Raw genomic sequence first — 20,263 nt, forward strand, 5'->3', positions numbered from 1 at the left:
AGGTGAATGGAGAGTTCTGGCCTCAGACAGAGCATATAAAGCACAGACAGTTTACAGATTACTGATTAGAATGCGAATCTTTACACCTAACCTGCTGTTCAAGTCTTAAAGTGGCTAACAATGTGAGTGGAAGGAGCACTGATCACAGGTTAAAGATGTGTATTGTCTCCAGACCGGACAGTAAGTGAGGTTTTGCAAACCCAGGCAAGTCACGGGGGTTACAGATAGTGCGACATGAACCCAAGATCCCTGTTGAGACCGTCGTGTGCGGAACTTGGCTATCAGTCTCTGCTCAGCGACTCTGCGCTGTTGTGTGTCGTGAAGGCCGCCTTGGAGAATGCTTACCCGAAGGTCAGAGGCCGAATGCCCGTGACCACTGAAGTGTTCGCCAACAGGAAGGGAACAGTCTTGCCTGGTGATTGTCGAGCGATGTTCATTCATCCGTTGTTGTAGCGTCTGTATGGTCTCCCCAATGTACCATGCTTCAGGACATCCATTCTTGCAACGCATCAGGTAGACAATGTTGGCCGAGTTGCAAGAGTATTTACCGTGAACCTGGTGGATGGTATTCTCATGTGTGATGATGGTATCTATGTCAATGATCTGGCATGTCTTGCAGAGGTTGCCGTGGCAGGGTTGTGTGGTATTGTGGTCACTGTTCTCCTGAAGGCTGGGTAGTTTGCTGCAAACAATGGTCTGTTTGAGGTTGCATGGTTGCCTGAAGGCAAGAAGGTGGGGGTGTGGGGATGGCCCTGGCGAGATGTTCGTCGTCTTCAATGATATGTTGAAGACTCTGGAGAAGATGTCTTACTGTACTGTCTGGAGACAATACACATCTCTTTAACCTGTGATCAGTACTCCTTCCACTCACATTGTTAGCCACTTTAAGACTTGAACAGCAGGTTAGGTGTAAAGATTCGCATTCTAATCAGTAATCTGTAAATTGTCTGTGCTTTATATGCTCTGTCTGAGGCCAGAACTCTCCATTCACCTGACGAAGGGGCTAACCCGAAAGCTAGTGATTTTACTATCAAATAAATCGGTTGGACTGAAACCTGGTGTTGTCAGACTTTTTATGTGTTTACCCCAGTCCAACGCCGGCATATCCACATCATGCCTATAACTACAGGTCAGAGTCTGGGAATCCTGGGTGAGTAATTCCCCTCCTGTCAGTCTGATATTTGCATGGCACAAGTTTAATTTTGATTTGATTTATTATTGTCACATGTATTAGTATACAGTGAAAAGTATTACTTCTTGCACCTATACAGACAAAGCATACCATTCATAGAGAAGGAAAGGAGAGGGTGCAGAATGTAGTGTTATAGTCATAGCTAGGCTGTAGAGAAAGATCAACGTAATGCGAGGTAGGTTCATTCAAAAGGCTGACAGCAGCAGGGAAGAAGCTGTTCTTGAGTCGGTTGGTACGTGACCTCAGACTTTTGTATCTTTCTCCCAATGGAAGAAGGTAGAAGAGAGAATGTCCGAGGTGTGTGGGGTCCTTGATTATGCTGGCCTGCTTTGCCAAGGCCGTGGGAAGTGTAGACAGAGTCAGTGGATGGGAGGCTGGTTTGTGTGAAGTTAGGAGTGTGTTGGAATACTCCCCACTTACCTGAATAAGTGCGGTTGCAAGAAGCTGAGTGCCATCCAGCTGTATTGCTTAGAATCAACTTAGAAAGAAATCCCACAGCGAATGGATCAGATCAAAGCTCACTTGCTGTGAAAGAATGCAAAACAACACCCCAATGTACTTCAGGGCTGCTATTAAACAGAAGTCGCATAAGGAGTTATTTAGGACAGGTGACCACAAGCTTGGTTAAAAGGAGAGGGTTTAAGCGACAATAGAAACAAGCAATTCTTCACTGCAGCATCTGTGCAAAGTGAAGCAGAATTGATGTTTCAAGTGCAAGAACTTTTCATGAGAACCTGAATCGTTAACCGTTTCTTTCTCTCATTTCCGGCATTTTCTGTTTTTAATTTGATTTCCAGCACCTGCAGTATTTTGTTCTGGTTTTAGGGAGCATCTTAAAGGGCGGCACAGTGGTTAGCACTGCTGCCTCTCAGCATCAGGGACCCATGTTCAATTCCAGCCTCGGGTCACTGTCTGTGTGGAGTTTGCGTGTTCTCTGTGTCTGCATGAGTTTCCTCCGGGTGCTCCGGTTTCCTCCCATAGTCCAAAGATATGTGATTAGGTTGATTGGCCATGCTAAATTGACCCTTAGTGTCAGGGAGATTAGCAGGTTAAATATGTGGGGTTACAGGAATAGGGCCTCAGTGGGATTGAGGTTGGGGCAGACTCAATGGGCTGAGTGGCCTCCTTTTGTACTGTAGGGATTCTATTCTCGGTGAATTGGCCACGTCAAATTGCCCCTTTGTTTCCCAAGTTAGGGGGATTAGTGGAGTAAATGCATGGGGTACCATGGTAGGGTCAGTGCAGGCTGAAGCTATGGGCCAAATAGCCTCCTTTTGCGCTGCAGTGATTTAATGGTACAGGAAGGGAGAGAGGTGGTGAGGTTAAAAGAGAGAATTCCAAAGTTGACAGCCTGGGCAGCTGAATGGTGGGACATTGAAAAGCAGGAAAGAGCAGAAGACCAAATTGGAAGAGTGTGTGGATGTTGGGGCTGGAGGGAGGTTAGAGATAAGGAAGGTCAAGAACCCGGATGGATTTAAAAATACGAATAAGAATTTGAAAACCTCCAGATACCTGCTGATGATTCGAATTCTAATGAGGCAAATCAGCAGCTTTCTGAGCTGGCTTGCTACCAGACCATTGAGAAAATGTAACCTTTAACAGAGGAGTGAGTGCAGGGTCCAAAAGCCGCACCTTTTAAATTTCAGTCTGATAAAGAACAACAAAATGGGAGCCAGTTTGATTAGTGGAGTGGCCACACCATCCTAGTCAATGCAGTGTAGAGATTTGGATTTTAAAGATGATCTCCCCTCAGTTTACATTGACTTGAGGCCATTGGCTAAATGTGATTGAGTGAAATATAGGTCTGCGCATGAAAGATAAAGTCTGCAGGCACATCATTCTGTTTGTTTGTGACTGTATTTGTATTTTTTTTACTGCATCTCAACCAAATGTAGTAAAATTTATTAAGAAATGTTGACATTGAGCGTTTTTTTAATGAGCTGGTAGTGCAGTAAAAGTGAATCAAATGCATACCCATTTATGTTCTGCTACATTCTTGGCATGGAGCAGGATTCATAATGAAAATTTTAAACTAAGACAAATGATTTTTTTTCTTTCCCTTCTCTGAGCTGGAGCCATTTGCTTCAGTCCCCAGTCAGAGTTCTCAGCGTGCCAGGTGTCCTTTACTTCAGATCAACCTTAGGATCATGTCTGTATCTACTCTTTAAAAGAGAGGTTCTGTTAGACTTATATCCCTGTTCTTCCCCCAGAAGGTTAATGTCCAACAGGTTTAGTTGGAATCGTGAGCTTTTGGAGCACTGCTCCTTCATCAGTTGAGCCACTCCAATGCTAAACTCGAAGTCCTGAAAATGCTTTCTGCCAAGTTCATTTTGCTGAGGGAGCTCAGTTGACTTTCAGCCAACTCTTCTCAATTTCACTGCAAGAAGCAGTTTCCACTTGCAGCACCATAACCTCGAGACACACAACATGTTGTGAATGAAAGGGACGTGCAACAGGATTTACAGTTACCAAGCATGTCAACGTATTTCATACCATGAGTTCTTCATGTACTATCCTGTCCTTTCTGAAAGACAAACAGACTGAGATACATTTTAGCCTGATTTGTGTAATCAAATTTAATTACATAAAGTTGAATTACACTGATGCAAGAGGATTAGACCAGATAAGTTTAAGTTTATTTATTAGTGTCACAAGTAGGCTTATATTAATACTGCAATGAAGTTACTGTGAAAATCCACTAGTCACCACACTCCGGGGCCTGTTTGGGTACACTGAGGGAGAATTTAGCATAGTCAATGCACCTAATCAGGATGTCTTTTGGACTATGAGAGAGAGCCGGAGCACCTGGAGGAAACCCACACAGACATGAGAACGTGCAAACCCCGTATAGACAGTAACCGAAAGCCAGGATTAAACCCGAGTCCCTGGTGCTTTGAGGCAGCAGTGCTCTGACGATTGTAACAAGGGTGAGCACCTCTCTGCAGAGCTCTGTCTCAACGCAGCACATTGTAAACAAATAGCCAAAGGAAGGAGACTACAGAATGAAGTAAGTAAACTGCACTAGTATTATTCATTAAATGTTCAACAGTAGAGATTGCAGCCCTTTCAAACCCATCATCTATCTTTAGAGAAGCTTCCTTGTCAGTAAGCAGGATTTCTCTCTTGACTGTTGTTTACTGGACTGGGCCGGAAAGCAGATATCATGGGATGTGTTTCTGCTGAGACAGTTATCCTCAATATTGGACATAATCACAGCCGACTTATAAATCTTCAGCAGCAAACATAAGTACATTGTCATTTTAACAAGCTGAGGTGCTGGCCTGATACACTCTAGATGCTGAGTACAAGCTATTTTATAAACTTGAGGGTGTGCTGTCTCCTTTCAATCTGTCATTATATTGCAGTTGTGTCTTTCTGTATATATTTGTGAAACCTATTTCTCCATTCACCTGATGAAGGAGCAGTGCTCTGAAAGCTTCTGATTCCAAACAAACCTGTTGGACTTTAACCTGGTGTTGTGAGACTTCTAACTGGCTATTCAATCTAGCAGCTATCCCCAGACAGTATTGGAATTGCTTCTTCTAGATAGGAAAAAAAGTTTCCAGAATTAATTTAAATGCTACAACAATTTTATGTATTTACAAAGCATCTTTAATGTGGTAAATTCCCTAAGGCACTTCATGAGCATTATCAACAAAAGTATGGGGGCATCAAGGCAGGTAATGTAGGCTTTAGAGAACATCTTAAAGGGGCAGAAAATGGTGCCCAGGTTTAGGGAGAGAACTCCAGAATTTAGGAGCATGGCAGTTGAAGGCATGGCTGCCAATGGTGGTGCAATTAAAACTGGGAAGGTTTAGGAAGTGGGAATTGGAGGAGCACCAATAACGGTTGTAGGGCTGGAGGGGGGGTTACAGAGTTAGAAGGGTGCAAGGTCAGGGAGCGATTTGGGGGGAAAGAGGCAATGAGAATTTTAAAGTCTCAAGTTTGAGCAGGTCAGCAAACATAGGCCCCACCTCATCGTAGGATCCCTATCGCACAGAGGGAGGCCAATTGGCCCATTGAGTCTGCACTGACTCTCTGACGATGTGTCTCACCCAGGCCCTTGCCCCCACCCTAATCCTGCACATTTAGCAGGGCCAACCCACCTAATCTGCACATCTTTTGGAGTGTGGGAGGCAATTGGAAACCTACACGGACACAGGGAGAATGTGCAAACTCCATACTGACAACACACTCAAGGCCAGAATCGAACTCGGGTCCCTGACGCCGTGAGACAGTAGCGCTAGTCACTGTACCACCATGCTGCCCCCTCGTGCTAGGGTGAAATGGTGTTTGTGCTAAAAGAGCAGAGTTGGTGGCAGGGAATGAAGACAATGGCTTTAGACTTCCCAGGTTTAATGGCAGGAAACCTCTCCCTGTCCAACACTGGATGTTGGACAAACAGCCTGAGAATTGAGACTGGGTTGGTCGCAAGAGCTGGTGGTGAGATAGAAGTGGGTTTGAGAAGTAGCATTCTGCTTTTAGATGTTGCTCCATGATCTTGCGCCCCTCTAACTCCAACCCCCCTCCAGCTCTACAACCCTCATTGGTGCTCCTCCAATTCCCATCTCCTAAACATTCCCAGTTTTAATTGCAACACCATTGGCAGCCATGCCTTCCACTGCTATGCTCATAAATGAGAAATAGGGAGGAGCTCAAGGAGACTTCCTTGACGGGCACCAGAGGTAATGGAGCAAATGCAGTTGACACTCTCTCTCTCTCTGAGTAGATAGATAAGCATGGAACCAGGTGAGAGCAGTCCCACCTAGCTGGACAACAGTGGCAATGCATTGGAGGAGGATGGTGTGGTCAGCAAAGTCCAAGGCTGCATACAGGGTGAGAAGGATGACATCTCCTTAGTGAGTTTGATGAGAGCTGTTCAGGCACTGTGGCGAGACAGACGTCTAATGGGAGGGGTTCGGGCAGGGAGTTCTGGGAAAGGTGGATGCAGATTTGGGAGGTGACAACACATTCAAGGAGTTTGAAAAGGAAAGGGAAGTTGGAGCTGGGACACTAGTTTTTAAAATGCGAGAGGGTCAAGGGTTACTTTGTTGATCCATTGACAGCTGTTGTGGTCTGAAGGGAGTCTGAAGCCTGTATCTGTAATCTAGCTGTCGAGCAGAGTTAGTGAGCCTGCGGCGGGGAGCTGCACTTAAACCTCAACAGCATTTGAGGTTGATTATTTTTGGTGCAGTATAATCCTCAACAACATTGTCTAACGCAGTCTCCTTTAGGACATGAGATACGTAACTCCTGGAATGTTGCCCCTGATTGCTCCTTTTACTGATGTGTGTCAGGATGTGCTGGTTTGCTAAACCTGCTGCATAGCAGCATTTGTTTCTTTAACTCCCTCTGCTGTTTCTCAGAGGCCAATGAATTTCCATATTGCCAATAAGTTTCTATGAGATCCACCTCCCTCGCTCTCCTAAACTCCAAAGAGACGAGCAAAGGAAAACAGGATTAGCTGGAAAATTGGAGCATTTGCCAAGACAAGGGACTCGAACACATGACAAGAAGCAGATGTTTAGCGTCATAAATCAGTGCTGTTACTTTGATTTGATTTATTATCATCACGTGTACTGGGATACAGTGAAAAGAATTGTTTCTTGCGCGTTATACAGACAAAGCATACCGTACATAGAGAAGGACAGGAGAGGGTGCAGAATGTCGTGTTTAAGTCATAACTAGGGTATAGAGAAAGATCAACTTAATGCGAGGTAGGTCCATTCAAATATTTGATGGCAGCAGGGAAGAAGCTTTTCTTGAGTCATGACCTCAGACTTTTGTATCTTTTCCCCGATGGAAGAAGGTGGGAGAAAGGAATGTCTGGGCTGCGTGGGATTTTTAATTATGCTGGCTGCTTTTCTGAGGCAGTGGGACGTGTTGACGGAATCAATGGGTGGGAGACCTGTAACTGGAGCACTGTAATGGACTGCGCTATGTTCACAACCCTTGGTAGTCTCTTGCAGTCTTAGGCAGAGCAGGAGTCACACCAAGCTGTGCCATACTGAGCCACTTGTCACGGTATAAAATGCAGTGACTGTTTTGCCAGTGTCACTGAATAGTGTCACAAGTTCCTAACGGGCACACTCAGCATGGATAGTGATGAGCCTCTTTCACTTCCCTCCTTACCCTAGTCCAAAATATAAAAGCATGATGTAAAATTGGGTCCTGGTTGCTGCAAGAAACATATTCAGGATAAACAATGGGATTTAGAAACACCCAAAACTGTTAAGAGACATTTGCTGTCACCAGTAAACAGATGACGGACAAGAGACAGACTCTCCTGATGGCTACTGACAGACCTGCTGAGTCCTCCATTCTTGCTTCAGATTCCTGCATCCGCAGGATTTTGCTTACTATGGACAAATGGGATTGAGAGCTGGTGACTAATTTGGGTTGTGGTTCTTCCCACTTGCTCCCCCCTCAAATCCCAGTGTAAAGAAAATCTGTGGAACAGAGCGAGGGAGGAATTCTTCAACTGCTGTAATTGACCTCAAATGGAGCAGTTTGACTTTTAGAGCTTTTACTTGCCAGTTAAGCGGCTCCGTCTGGCTAAGGTCGACTGTTTCCAAAGTGCTTCTGCATGCCTTTCAGCCAGTCAAGAATATAGGTTTTTTTTTGTCCTTTTGCAAAAGAAGTGAAGTCAGTTTAGTTTTTGTTCTTTAATTTCCGATTTGGAGTGACTCAGTAACGGCGATGATTTATGACACTTAACATCTGCTTGTCACGTGTTTGAGTCCCTTCTCTTGGCAAATGCTCCAATTTTCCAGCTAATCCTGTTTTCCTTTGCTCATCTCTTTGGAGTTTAGAAGAATGGTGGGGAGGGGGAAACCTCATAGAAACTTATAAAATTCTAACAGGGTTAGACAAGGTTGATTCAGAAAGAATGCCCCCGATGGTGGGGGAAATCCAGAACAAGAAGGTCATACTTTGAGGGTAAGAGATAAACCTTTTAGAACTGAGGTGAGGAGAAATTTCTTCACCCAGAGAGTGGTGAATCTGTGGAATTCACTACCACAAAGTTGGGCAAGGGCAACTAGGGATGGGCAATAAATGCTGGCCAGCCAGCGATGCCCATGTCCCATGAATGGCTAGAAAAAAGTTGAGGCCAAAATATATGATTTTAAGAAGGGATTAGATGTTGCTCTTGAGGCTAAAGGGGGGTCAGCCATGATCAAAATGAATGGTGGAGCAGGCTTGAAGGGCCGAACAGCCTACTCCTTCTGTGCTTCTATGTTTCTGATCAAGGCAAATGCATAAATACTTTGCATCCTTACTCCTCCACTCCTCACTTCAACTGGAAAGCTGACCTCGAATGATTTAAAATTTGTGGTTTATGTTCATCCCTGGAGTTGTTTATCCATCGCTTTGACAGTGGAACCATGATGTTGATTGCTTAATAGGTTAGGAAATCCTTACATGTGCAGAGTTTGCCATCTAGTGGTGCTAGTCAGCATCTGCTGATTATATCAAACTTCCTGTATGAGCAAAGTCTCAACCTATTGTGTGTTTATGCCAAATTGAATCTGGCAGTTTCATGTATGTTTTGGGGAAGTGACTCTGGATTATATTAAAGGAATCTAACAAACAATTTTTAGCAAGTGATGAGTAATGTAGAAAATGAATTGATCAGTCTGCTCGAGAGATTTAATACATTAATGAAAGCTGAAGTGAAGACTGTAAATGCGGATATTCTGGCCGTGTTGCTGTCCTGTCCTGCAATAGCACAGGACACAGGATTGTACAGCACACAATCTCCTTTGTCCAATTTGCACACATACAAAGATTAATAAAATTCAACTAAACAAATAGTTAACACAGATAAAATCCACCTATTTTGCAGAAGCACAATACAATGTCAATCTGAAATACAAACCAAAAAATGCTGGAACAGCTCTGGAGGTCTGGAAGTATCAGTGGGGAGAAAAAAGGTCACCGTTTCAGCTTAATGACCGTGACGGCCATCAAACAGTCATTGACCTGAAACACTAACTCTGTTCCTTTCTTAAGAGGTGCCTCCTGATTAGCTGTGTGTATCCAGCATTTTCTGGTTTTTATTTAAACGGCACGGTGGCACAGTGGTTAGCACTGCTGCGCCTCAGCTCCAGGAATCAGGCTCAATTCCAGTCTTGGGTGACTGCAGAGTTTGCACATTCTCCCTGTAGCTGTGTAGGTTTCCTGCCACGTTTCAAAAGGTGCTGGTTAGGTGAATTGGCCATGTTAAATTGCCCCTTGATGCCAGGGGGATTAGTGAGGTAAATACATGGGGTTATGGGGATAGGGTCTGGCTGGGATAGTTTTTGGTGCAGACTTGAATGGCTGCCTCCTGTGCTGTAGGAATTCTGAAACTTTGTCTTGAGACACTCTCTCTTTGCTCAGTTTTGATCACTCTCAGCATCACTAAGGATGGTTTTTAACTCATGATGCAATTCTAGGTGTATAGTCATGAATAAAGGGACCTATCGCTATGTGGGATAGGAGAGAATCATTACAGATCGAGAGCCACCTGCCCACACAATCCTGTTAATTTTTAAATGGCTCCAGGGAGAGTCTATAGTGGCCAAATGTACATTTGTTTCCCACAGTCTATAATTGAGAGTTTTCAATGAAATGTGACCCAGTTGGGTTTTAAACAAAGCCTCTATACATTCTAACTGTTGCCAACTGTAAGTACCTTCCATAATGTTTCCCTCCCTGTTGTTGCATGTGGCAAGTGGCTACCTGTGTATAAGAAAATACTGTAATAGGGAAGGGCTAATGGCTCATTCTCTGGGATATTTCTCCTGGTAACATATCTAGAGATTAAGCCAGACCCGTAACTGGAGCACTGGCCTCAGTGGGTTGGAGATAAAGCTGCATTGAGAGGATGGGAAATATTGGTGCAATTAACAAATTTTCAAAATCCAACCTATACTTTATTTAAAAATATTTATTTATTTACTTGTGTGACAAATAAGCTTGCATTAACACTGCAGTGAAATTACTGTGAAAATCCCCTAGTCGCCATACTTCGGTGCCTGTTCGGGTTACACTGAGGGAGAATTTAGCACAGCCAATGCACCTGACCAGCACGTCTTTTGGACTGTGGGAGGAAACTGGAGCACCCGGAGGAAACCCTCGCAGACACAAGGAGAACATGCAGAGTTGCAAGACAGTGATCCAAGTCGGGAATCAAACCCAAGTCCCTGGTGCTGTGAAGCAGCAGTGCTAACCACTGTGCCACACACACTTGTTTTAAAAAACTTTACTTTTCACCTCTCCTCTGGTCCTCCCAGCCATTGGTAACATGACTGCCAGTTACGATCAGGGAAAGCAGAGTATTTGTAGAAGCTGCTTCAAACCACTATTCCTGTATTGTTGAGATCAACTTAGACAAATTGTAAGATGCTCATCTTACACAGGCAATGGTAATCTCAGTGAGGATCAAACTAGAAATAATTTGCAAAGAAAATTATTTTGAGTTAATGGGACTGAGGGTTATAGATAGGCCTACTAGGTAGGGATATGATCAGCGCAACTTGTGCTGCAGTGTTCTATGTTCTATAAAAGTGCATCCTCCTAGCAGACTGCACACAACTTTTGTATAATTATATTGCATACCCTGATCGTTGTGTTGTCTGTATACATTAAGGGTATAGAGGTTCTTCAATTTTGAGAATCTAATTTTTCTACATTTGTTTTGAGATGTTTTTAAGTGATTCTTCCTACAGAAATGCAGCAACCATGGCAGAGCAGAGCGGCAGGCCCCTTATACCCACCAGTCCCAGTCAATCTTACAGCTGGAGCCTGTCCAAGGTGACCTGTACTGACCATGCTCCCTGCAGGGAAATACCTACAAACTTCTTAGCATCACTGCTGAGGTTGAGAGACTCTAGTGTCTGGCTTGTGTGGGTATGAACTCCTGCCTTCGCATTCTGGTGATATCTGTCATTGTTCAGTGCTTACCTTATAGAGTTGATGACCTGTGTCCAGCATTGCACAGATTCATGCCTACACAAGGCAGTCGGTGCAAGTGATAGACCAAGGCATTGTGTTACCTACACCACAAAAGGCTGCAGCGGTTCAGGAAAGCCCGCCACCACCACCTCGAGGGCAATCAGGAGCAGGCAGTGAATACTGGCCTGCCCACATCCCAGCGAGTGACATTTTTAAAAGTCCCTGAAAATAGGATGTGGCAATATTTTGTTTTGAAAATGGAGGATTTTTACTTGAGTAAATAAGGCGAATGTGTACCCACACCTGCAGGAGAGTTAGTAACCAGAGGTTGCAAGTTAAGACAATTGGCAAACGATTCCACGGAACAATAAGAATATTTTTAGGCAAGATCTGAAATATTGAAAGGGTGGTGGAAATAGATTCAGCAATAAACTTCGAAAGAAAATTTGAATATATACTTGCAAAAAAAAAATTGGGATGTATTAGCGCTGCTAAATTCTTCCTCAATGTACCTGAACAGGTGGTGACTAGGGGATTTCCACCGTAACTTTGAGAATGAGAACTTATGAAGCACTGGTATGTCTGCTGAATGGCTGCCTGTTGTGTGATAATCTTGATCTGTACTATCCAGCAAACCTGACAATATAATAGTGTTATCCACTTCAGTGCAAGAGTAACAGTTTTTATGTTGTTATTTCTGGCTTTTTGTACATGTGTTTGCAATTTGTTAAGGCTACCATAAAGTTATGTAAGATTGATTACAGTGACAGACAATCTAGACTTTTTAAAGTAATTATTGAATCATTAATTACCTGTAATTTTGTACCTCCTGTAACAAGAGTGTAGAAGTCACAGGGTAAGGATGTTACTATTTTTGGTGCAGATTGTGGAATGCTTACATATAGAGAGATGTGCTGCTATTTTATGATCTCGCTCAGGCGAGACTTGTAAAATTCAGCCCACAACCAACGGAGAATTCCATTCTGCGAGCCTTGCCCACCCCGATTCTGAGGAGGATGTAGTGGTAAACTTCTGGCTATGATGTCTGCATGGGTTTCCTCCAGGTGCTCCGGTTTCCTCCCACAGTCTGAAAGACATGCTGGTTAGGGTGCGTTGGCTGTGCTAAATTCTCCCTCTGTGTACCCAAACAGGTGCCAGAGTGTGGCAATTAGGGGATTTTCACAGTAAATTGCAGTATTAATGGAAGCCCACTTGTGACAACAAATAAAGTGTGAATGCTAATTGCTGTTATCTAGCAGTGAGCACCTTGTTGAGAAGAGAAGCAGTGACTGTGTATTCAAATGTGTGAAATCTTCTGTACAGGTTGGCTGGGATCGCACTCCTGTACCTGGAACAGGAAGAAGCCTTTTGGTGCCTGGTTGCCATAACGGAGTGCTTTATGACTCCTGACTATTACACAAAGAACCTGATTGGGTCACAGGTAAGATCATTACATGTTTGCTTCTCCCTTTTTGAGTTGGTTGCATTACGCTTTCCCTTAACTGTTCGTCCATTTCTACAGTGGGTGTGCAAATGAGGCAAAGGTGAAACTGGCCCTGAATTGTGGTGATTTCTTAGGATAGCTTGTCCCAACCAAAGGGTATGCTATACTAAACTGGGTGTTTTGAGGTTGGATTATTTGATAACCTCATTGTGAGTGCAGATTTTACCAGAATGGCTCTGTGGATGGGGTGGATTGTGTTTCAGGTTATGTTGGATTTGTTGGGGTTCTCCCTGGAGCAAAATAAATTATGGGAAAATTAGATAGAGGTTTACAAGATTATGACATGCTTAATTTGATAGACAAGGAAATACTCTTCCCATTGGAACAAGAACTAGAGGATGCAAATGTAAGGTTTTCAGTAGGAGGGAAAATGAGCAGGAACTCTTTTGCGCAGTGAATACAGGAGTTGGGATGTCTTGTTGAAGTTGTACAAGACATTGGTAAGGCCACACTTGGAATACTGTGTACAGTTCTGGTCACCCTATTAAAGAAAGGATATTATTAAACTAGAAAGAATGCAGAAAAAAATTTGCTAGGATGCTACTGGGACTTGATGGTTTGAGTTTTAAGGAGAGGCTGGATAAACTGGAAGGCTGAGGGGTGACCTTAGAGCTCTGTAGAAAAATGAGGGGCATAGATCAGATATATCAATATCTTTTCCCAAAGGTAGGGGAGTCTAAAACTAGAGGGCATAGGTTTAAGGTGAGAGGGGAGAGATACAAAAGTGTTCAGAGGGGCAATTTTTTCACACACAAGGTGGCGAGTAGCTGGAACGAGTTGCTAGACGTAGTAGTAGAGGCGGGTACAATTTTGTCTTTTAAAAAACAGTCAATTATGTGAGTAAAATAGATATAGAGGGATATAGGCCAAATGCAGGCAATTGGGACTAGCTTCGAGGTTTAAAAGGTGGCATGGACAAGTTGGGCAGAAGGCCTGTTTCTATGCTGTAAACCTCTATGACTCTGAGTAGCAATGGCCCAGAACACACTGCTCACCAGAGTGGTGGAATGGCAACAGTCAGTGATTTCAAAAGGAAATTGGTTGGACACATGAAGGAAATGAGCTTGCAGAGCTAGAGGAATCGACTGGGTTAGTGGGACTGACAGGATTGCCTCACTAGGAGCTGGCATGCACTTAATAGACCGAATGGTCTCCACTTATGCCAGATGTGACATTCTAACAAAAAGCAGATTGCGAAAGAATGATGGAGATTCTTTGAGGATGAGGACTAGAACAGTCTAAAAATGAACACTCTGTTGAAATGTTGTTTCCTGGTAGCACTCACTGGTAGAAATATTAACGTGCACCCCTCGTAAGTTCTGCTTTTTGACCGTGTGATTTTTATGCCATGGGCTTCCTAGACAGATTCAATGGTCTAAAAATCGGTAAATTCTTTGAAAGATTTTGCAAGCACGAGGCTGCTAAACAAAACTGGGGTTGAAATCTCTGACAGCCATCGTGAAGGTGCTGATTTAGTGAATGGTCCTGTTACTGGATTGGATATGATCCTTGTGTTCAATCTGTCTCAAAGACGGTGGCAAAATCTTTGATATCTGTAGGCCTGTTAGCCTTTGTGTCAGTAATTGTGAAAATAAAGAAGCGAGCCGTTAACAATAAACTTTGTCGATTATCTATTCAAATGACCCATTGAGTGGCAGTCAACTTTTCAAAAAGGGTCTGATCCTGCCCTACTCCCCCTGGACACTTTTGAGGAAGTGACATCCCTCCAGTTGGATGTTGGAAAGCCCTAGGATTTAGTTACCCAAACTCTCAATAAAAAAATTCTCTGATGTTCCACATAGAATCATATAGCACAGAAGAGACCCTTTGGCCCATCGAGTCTGCACCGACACACAAGAAACACTTGACATCCCACGTAATCCTGGAAGATTGATTATCCTAGGTAAAAGGATCCGGCTAAAACTAGAGGAAGCAGCCAGCATTACTAATAGAATGTCAGGCTTGGTGGGGGGGGTGGTTAGTTTGAGAGGAGCAGCTCAGGAATGCTGCACTTTCAGAGGAAACCTTAAACCAAGGGTGCCACCTGCCTAATGAATGGAAACAATTCCATGGCAGTATTTTAGTGAGTGTAAATATTTCTCCCATTGTGCTGTCCAACTGTTCTTCTGACCTTGGGTCTGTGTAAACTGACTGCACTTTGGAATGAATTAACTTATTGACAGTGAAGTGGTTGGGACTGTTCAGAGGAGATGAGAGGTGCTCGATGTAAAGGTGTACTCTCTGTGCTGTCCTTCAGTCTGTTCCTTTCTGCACACCAGGTTGACCAGCGGGTGCTCAAAGAGTTGCTGAGTGAGAAGCTGCCACGGCTCCACGCTCATTTTGAACAGTACAAGGTCGATTTCTCCCTCATCACCTTTAACTGGTTCCTTGTGGTATTTGTGGACAGTGTTGTCAGTGACATCATGTTCCGTATCTGGGATTCATTCCTGTACGAGGGTCCGAAGGTACAGTACAATGTTCACTCTCTCTTTTGTGATAATCTTTGGGTATAGATTTATATAACGGGAAACTTTTCTGTATTCTTTGTTATATTTCTGATTCTTACAGAAATTTTATAAGTTTAAAAATTGAAATTTTTTAGGCATTCTAACACCCTAGTTTAGTATGCCATTTTTACTGTATTTCTCTGATCAAGTTTTTTAAACATGTTAAGTTTTAAACTATTGGGGAGTAAGATTTTTACTATCTGTAGTCATCTGAAACACATTTTCCCAAAAATACACTAAGTGCCGAATGCACTTGAAAATGGGAGTAACTCCTGAATTTTTTGTGATTTTCAGGATGGATCTCCCACACACAGCACTGCAGAGATCCCGAGTGAGATTCATTGTGAAAATTTGTGGGTGTGGCCTCATCCCATTGGAGAGGCTGGTAGTATAGCGCCGAGCGGGCCACAGCATATGCGCCGATCTGTTAGAGCGGAGATCGATGCATGCGCACTGGCCCCGCACTGTCAGTCTCCTGACTGCTGGCCAGCCCCACGATCCTCCCACCCCCGGATCACTTTCTGCATTATCTACAGGTTAAATTCTGGGGCCATTCCAAGCCCCTCACTCCCCAATAGCTGGCCTCCCGGACCACCCTGAGCAGTGCCAAGGGGCCAGGCTGGCATTGCCCTGGGGCACCCCCTTATCCTAGTCCTTCTGGGGGGAGGTGGGGGGTGGCGTCTCAATGGTCTCTGTTCCCTCCAGCGGGATTGGCTGCCAATTCCCTGTTAGTAGGGAGCCGTTGTAAACCCCACTGGATGGAACCACTCAACCATCCACTAGCATTGAAATGCTAGTGGGCTCTGAGACTTCAGTCCCGGGCCCACTAATGAAACGCTAATGGAAGTTTCTGGCATGGAGCTTGGTACTCTAAAAATCTCGGAGGTGTGCGGTGGCTGTGGCACCCAATGGGGAGCCTATTAACACTGATGTCTTGCAGCCATTGTGCTGCTAGAGCAGCTCGGTGGGATGGAAGAATCCCCCCCCCAGCTGTTTTGTTTTATTGTAATCGCTTTCTGCGTTTTCTACAGGTTATATTCCGATATGCACTCGCAGTCTTCAAATTCAAGGAGGAGGAGTTTCTAAAACTTCAGGATAACATGTCCATATTCAAGTATCTGAGACGCTTCACTCACACAATTCTTGATGCACGGTAAGTAAGAGAACTGCCAAATTCTGAGAGAATGCCCTGAGCTGATTAACAGTCCTGGGTGCATTCCTTTCCCCACTCCATGCCATCTGTTTAAATGCACTTGGTATTTAATCAGTTCCCCAGTTACTTACTTCACCTTTCATTTCCAATCTTGTTGGTACCTTGTGCATGTGGAATTCACCTGGACGTTATCTTTCTGAAAACTAATGGTCTCCTGTTGGAATTACAGTGACTGTGAAAGAGATGACGTCAGAGTCTTGTCTTCTGCCGCTCCTTCCCTGTCCGTGTTCCACCTGTTTAAGTCTCTTCAACCCGATGTTACAACTCCCAACCCCCACTGCCCCCTCAATATTCAACACAATCACTCACGGATATCCCCATTTCTGATTTTTATAATGGAGGAAACGCCTTTTAAAGCAGCTGAAGATGGTTGGGCCCAGGACACTACCCTGAGTGACTCCTGCAGCGATGTCCTGGGGCTGAGCTGATTGGCCTGCAACAACACAACCATCTTCCTTTGTGCCAGGTGTGACTCCAATCAGCGGAGAGATTCCCCCCCGCCCGATTCGCATTGATGCCAGTTTCACTAGGGGCTACTTGGTGCCATGCTCTCACATCACTTCCCAATGATGTTGCAAGTGCAAATTAATAATACTGAGCAACACTGTATTGCAGATCATACAGTACGTGGGATTGAGTTAAGATCATAGAATCCCTACAGTGCAGGAGGCGACCATTCAGCCCGTTGAGTCTGCTCTGACCACATTCCCACCAGCCCTATCCCTATCATTTAGCTGGGTTTCTATTGCAAGGCATGGCGGCACAGTGGTTAGCACTGCTACCTCTCAGTGCCAGGGACCCGGGTTCAATTGGGTCACTGTCTGTGCGGAGTCTGCATTTCCTCTCCATGTCTGCGTAGATTTCCTCCGGGTGCTCCAGTTTCCCTCCAAGTCTGAAAGACATGCTGGTTAGACACATTGGCTGTGCTAAATTTTCTGTGTACCTGAACAGGTGTGTGAGAGGATTTTCACAGTAACTTCATTGCAGTGTTAATGTGAGCCTCCTTATGACACTGATAAATAGACTGATGTCAAACTTGAAATTATACAAAATCAGAGATATTTTAATTGTTTGACTTTGGAAAGTGAAATGATTCTGTTGAATTTTATACAATGCTCAGTTTTGTTTCTGATCATTAATCTGTCCCGCAATCAAATCTTTCATCAGAACTGTTTCCAGAATTCTAATGGCTGGTTTTGTGTTGCAGGAAGCTCACCAACATTGCCTTTGTGGACATGAATCCCTTCCCGATGCGGCTAATCCATAACCACCGAGCTTTCCACTTGGAGAAAGTGCGCCAGGAGTTGAGCGAGCTGGAAGCAATCCGTCAAGACTTTCTACGGGAGCGCGAAACAGCGAACCCCGAGAGGCGGGACGTCATTAGCGACGATGACGAGGACACCTAAACGGGAGGTGCAGCCCCTCGTAATGACTGAACGGCCTTGCTGAATAACTGAAGCTGCAAGGATGATCTGGGAGCACGGCTTGAGTTTACCAACTGGCTGGCTAGGATCTTTAGCCCCAGGGCTACCTGGCACTTGAACATATTTGCTGCTGTTGGAAAACAGTTCCTTGGTTCTCCAGAAGGGAAGGATGGGGGGACTCAGACGTGATTGTCCACCCCACTTTGTTAGCCCACTGTTTGAGTGCTAAGTAGCCCTTGGCCCAGTCATCTGCTTTCAATTGAATGTTCCAGGGAAGCGAGTGGCCCTCTTTAGAATTTTTCTTATATATATAAAAGGCAGAGTTACTCACAGTCCATCCTTAAAATAAACCTCTTCTCCCACTGCAGAAGAAATATGCTGGGCATGTTTCCCTATAACTGCAGATAACGGAAAGGTTTTGTGTCGAACTAACCTCCAGACTGACAGTGGGAATGTATCAGGTACCACCATTTGGGACACTCTGCTAATGTCTTCCTTTTAATGATGGCAAATGCTATCAGTTCTGGTTAGCCATCGTGGGACCAATTCCAATGCACAACAGTATTATTTGGAGATCTCGTCCAGCGTGATTTCCAATTGGATGCGTTGTCTTTCTGATCCTTCACTTTTTTTGTTTCATATCAGTATTTTGGGAAGCGGGCTTCCTTTGACAACCAAAAATGATTTGTATTAAATGTTGGGGAGGAAGGGAAGATTTGCCTTAAAGTATGTGTGTGTGTGTTGAGACTTTCTTTCTGAATAATGGGGGAAAGGGAAAATGTGCTATTTGATATAATGTAGCCATCCTTTGCTCAGACTATCAATTCACTACAATATTGTGTTTTGAAAAGATTGGTGTTGATGAAACTTTCGCCTCCATGAAGGATATTCGGCAGAAGTATATCATGTTTACAGTTGAAATGCACATTGTACCATCATCATTCTAACATCAGACAGACCAATTGATTCTAGCACAGAATGGGAATTCTCCCTGTAATGTCTTCCACCTGTTCTGTACAGCGCATCATTTGTAGGTTTAATAATATCTGTCACAATCCCTGAAAATTGTCCCCTCAGTTTACAATGCCAGTTGCAAAGCGGTATTTGAAATGTGTCACATTGGTTGGTCTGTGAAACATGGGTTTTGATTGCTGTCCGTGTTACAGCCATAAATTGCCCCTCACAATTTGGAAGCTATGTCTTAAGAATGACCTTGAATCGCACTTCAGCTTTCAAGGCTTCTGGAATGACCCTGAATTAATTACCTGTTACCGCTGGTACAGTGATTAGCACTGCTGTCTCTCAGTGCCAGGGATCCGGGTTCAATCCCTGGCTTGGGTCACTTGGAGTCTCCACGTTATCCCCGTGTCTGCGTGGGTTTCCTCCAGGTGCTCTGGTTTCCTCCCACAGTCCAAAGATGTGTGGACTGTGGATTGGCCATGGTAAATCATCCCTTAGTGTCAGGGTGACAACTAGGGTAATTGTATGAAGTTATGGGGATAGGGTCTGGGTGGAATTGTGATCAGTGCAGACTTGATGGGCCAAATGGCCTCCTGCACGATAGGGATTCTATGATTCTAACCATGAAGGGGTAGAAGATCTCAACCCTAACTCCCACGTCACTGCAAGTCTCGACTAGACCAGGGAAGAGGGCAGAAGGTAAACTGGTTTAGATCAACACCAAGTAAATGTATGTGTTTTGTGAAACAAGACCACTTTTCAAAATGCAATATTTGTTTCATAAACTTTGACTTTGACGGGAACCAGACCAAGATTGTTGTTTTTTCAATGTTGTCTTTAAGTTTTATTCTCCATATCGATCCTAATTTGATGGTTGGAGGGATGCGGAGGTGTGTGCTGGGAGCGCATCAGATTCTTTCCATTGATCTCGCACTTTGATAGGATCCTCAGTGTCAATTAAACGGTTACACAGTGAAATAGAGAATTGTGAGAGTGAATTGTACGTGCAGGATCTCGTGTGGAGTACCTGAACTATGTTGATGTATCCTGAGTATCTAACCTCTGCTGTTGGATGAGTTAATGCTGACACACAGACTGTCACGAGCTTCTGTATGACCAGTGCCTGAAGAAAGCTGGAAAAAGAATCTTATCTTTTGTTTACGCTGAGTGTTTGACTTTATTTTGACATTTAAATATTGTTTGTTTTTCATACAATTCTTGTTAACAGACTTTGTCTTGTTGAAATATAAAGGAAACTTGTTTTGTGGTTCTAAACATTAAAATGATTTTGCCACAATGATGTGCCTTTGCTTGGTAAAATATAGCAGTTGGATTACCTGGTTTATTGGTTCAGAGGGTCCTGTCGTCGTCAGATTGGTAAATAGGACATGGGAACAAAAGAACATAGGTGTTGGAGCGGCCATTCGGCCCTTCGAGCCTACTCCACCATTCTGTAATGTAATGGCCGACCTGGTTGTGGTCTGAACTCCCCTTTCGTCTTCCCCCATAACCCTTGACTCCCTT

The 20,263-nt window shown here is 44.1% G+C and overlaps 1 protein-coding gene across 2 annotated transcripts in view; it reads left to right on the top strand.

The window, feature by feature from the left end:
* The window catches only part of tbc1d2b (TBC1 domain family, member 2B), a 127,808-nt gene extending 107,808 nt beyond the window's left edge, over positions 1-20,000 (top strand). For both annotated transcript variants that reach the window (XM_080216040.1, XM_080216041.1), the window contains exons 10-13: positions 12,455-12,572; positions 14,915-15,100; positions 16,174-16,295; positions 17,563-20,000. In XM_080216040.1, coding sequence (XP_080072166.1) covers positions 12,455-12,572; positions 14,915-15,100; positions 16,174-16,295; positions 17,563-17,761 — 625 coding nt within the window. In that variant the 3' untranslated portion in view covers positions 17,762-20,000. The remainder of the gene's footprint in view (positions 1-12,454; positions 12,573-14,914; positions 15,101-16,173; positions 16,296-17,562) is intronic.
* The last annotated feature ends 263 nt before the right edge of the window (positions 20,001-20,263 follow it).

This window comes from Carcharhinus amblyrhynchos, chromosome 32 (assembly GCF_965287045.1).
Source record: "Carcharhinus amblyrhynchos chromosome 32, sCarAmb.v2.hapA, whole genome shotgun sequence".
Lineage (NCBI taxonomy): Eukaryota > Metazoa > Chordata > Chondrichthyes > Carcharhiniformes > Carcharhinidae > Carcharhinus > Carcharhinus amblyrhynchos.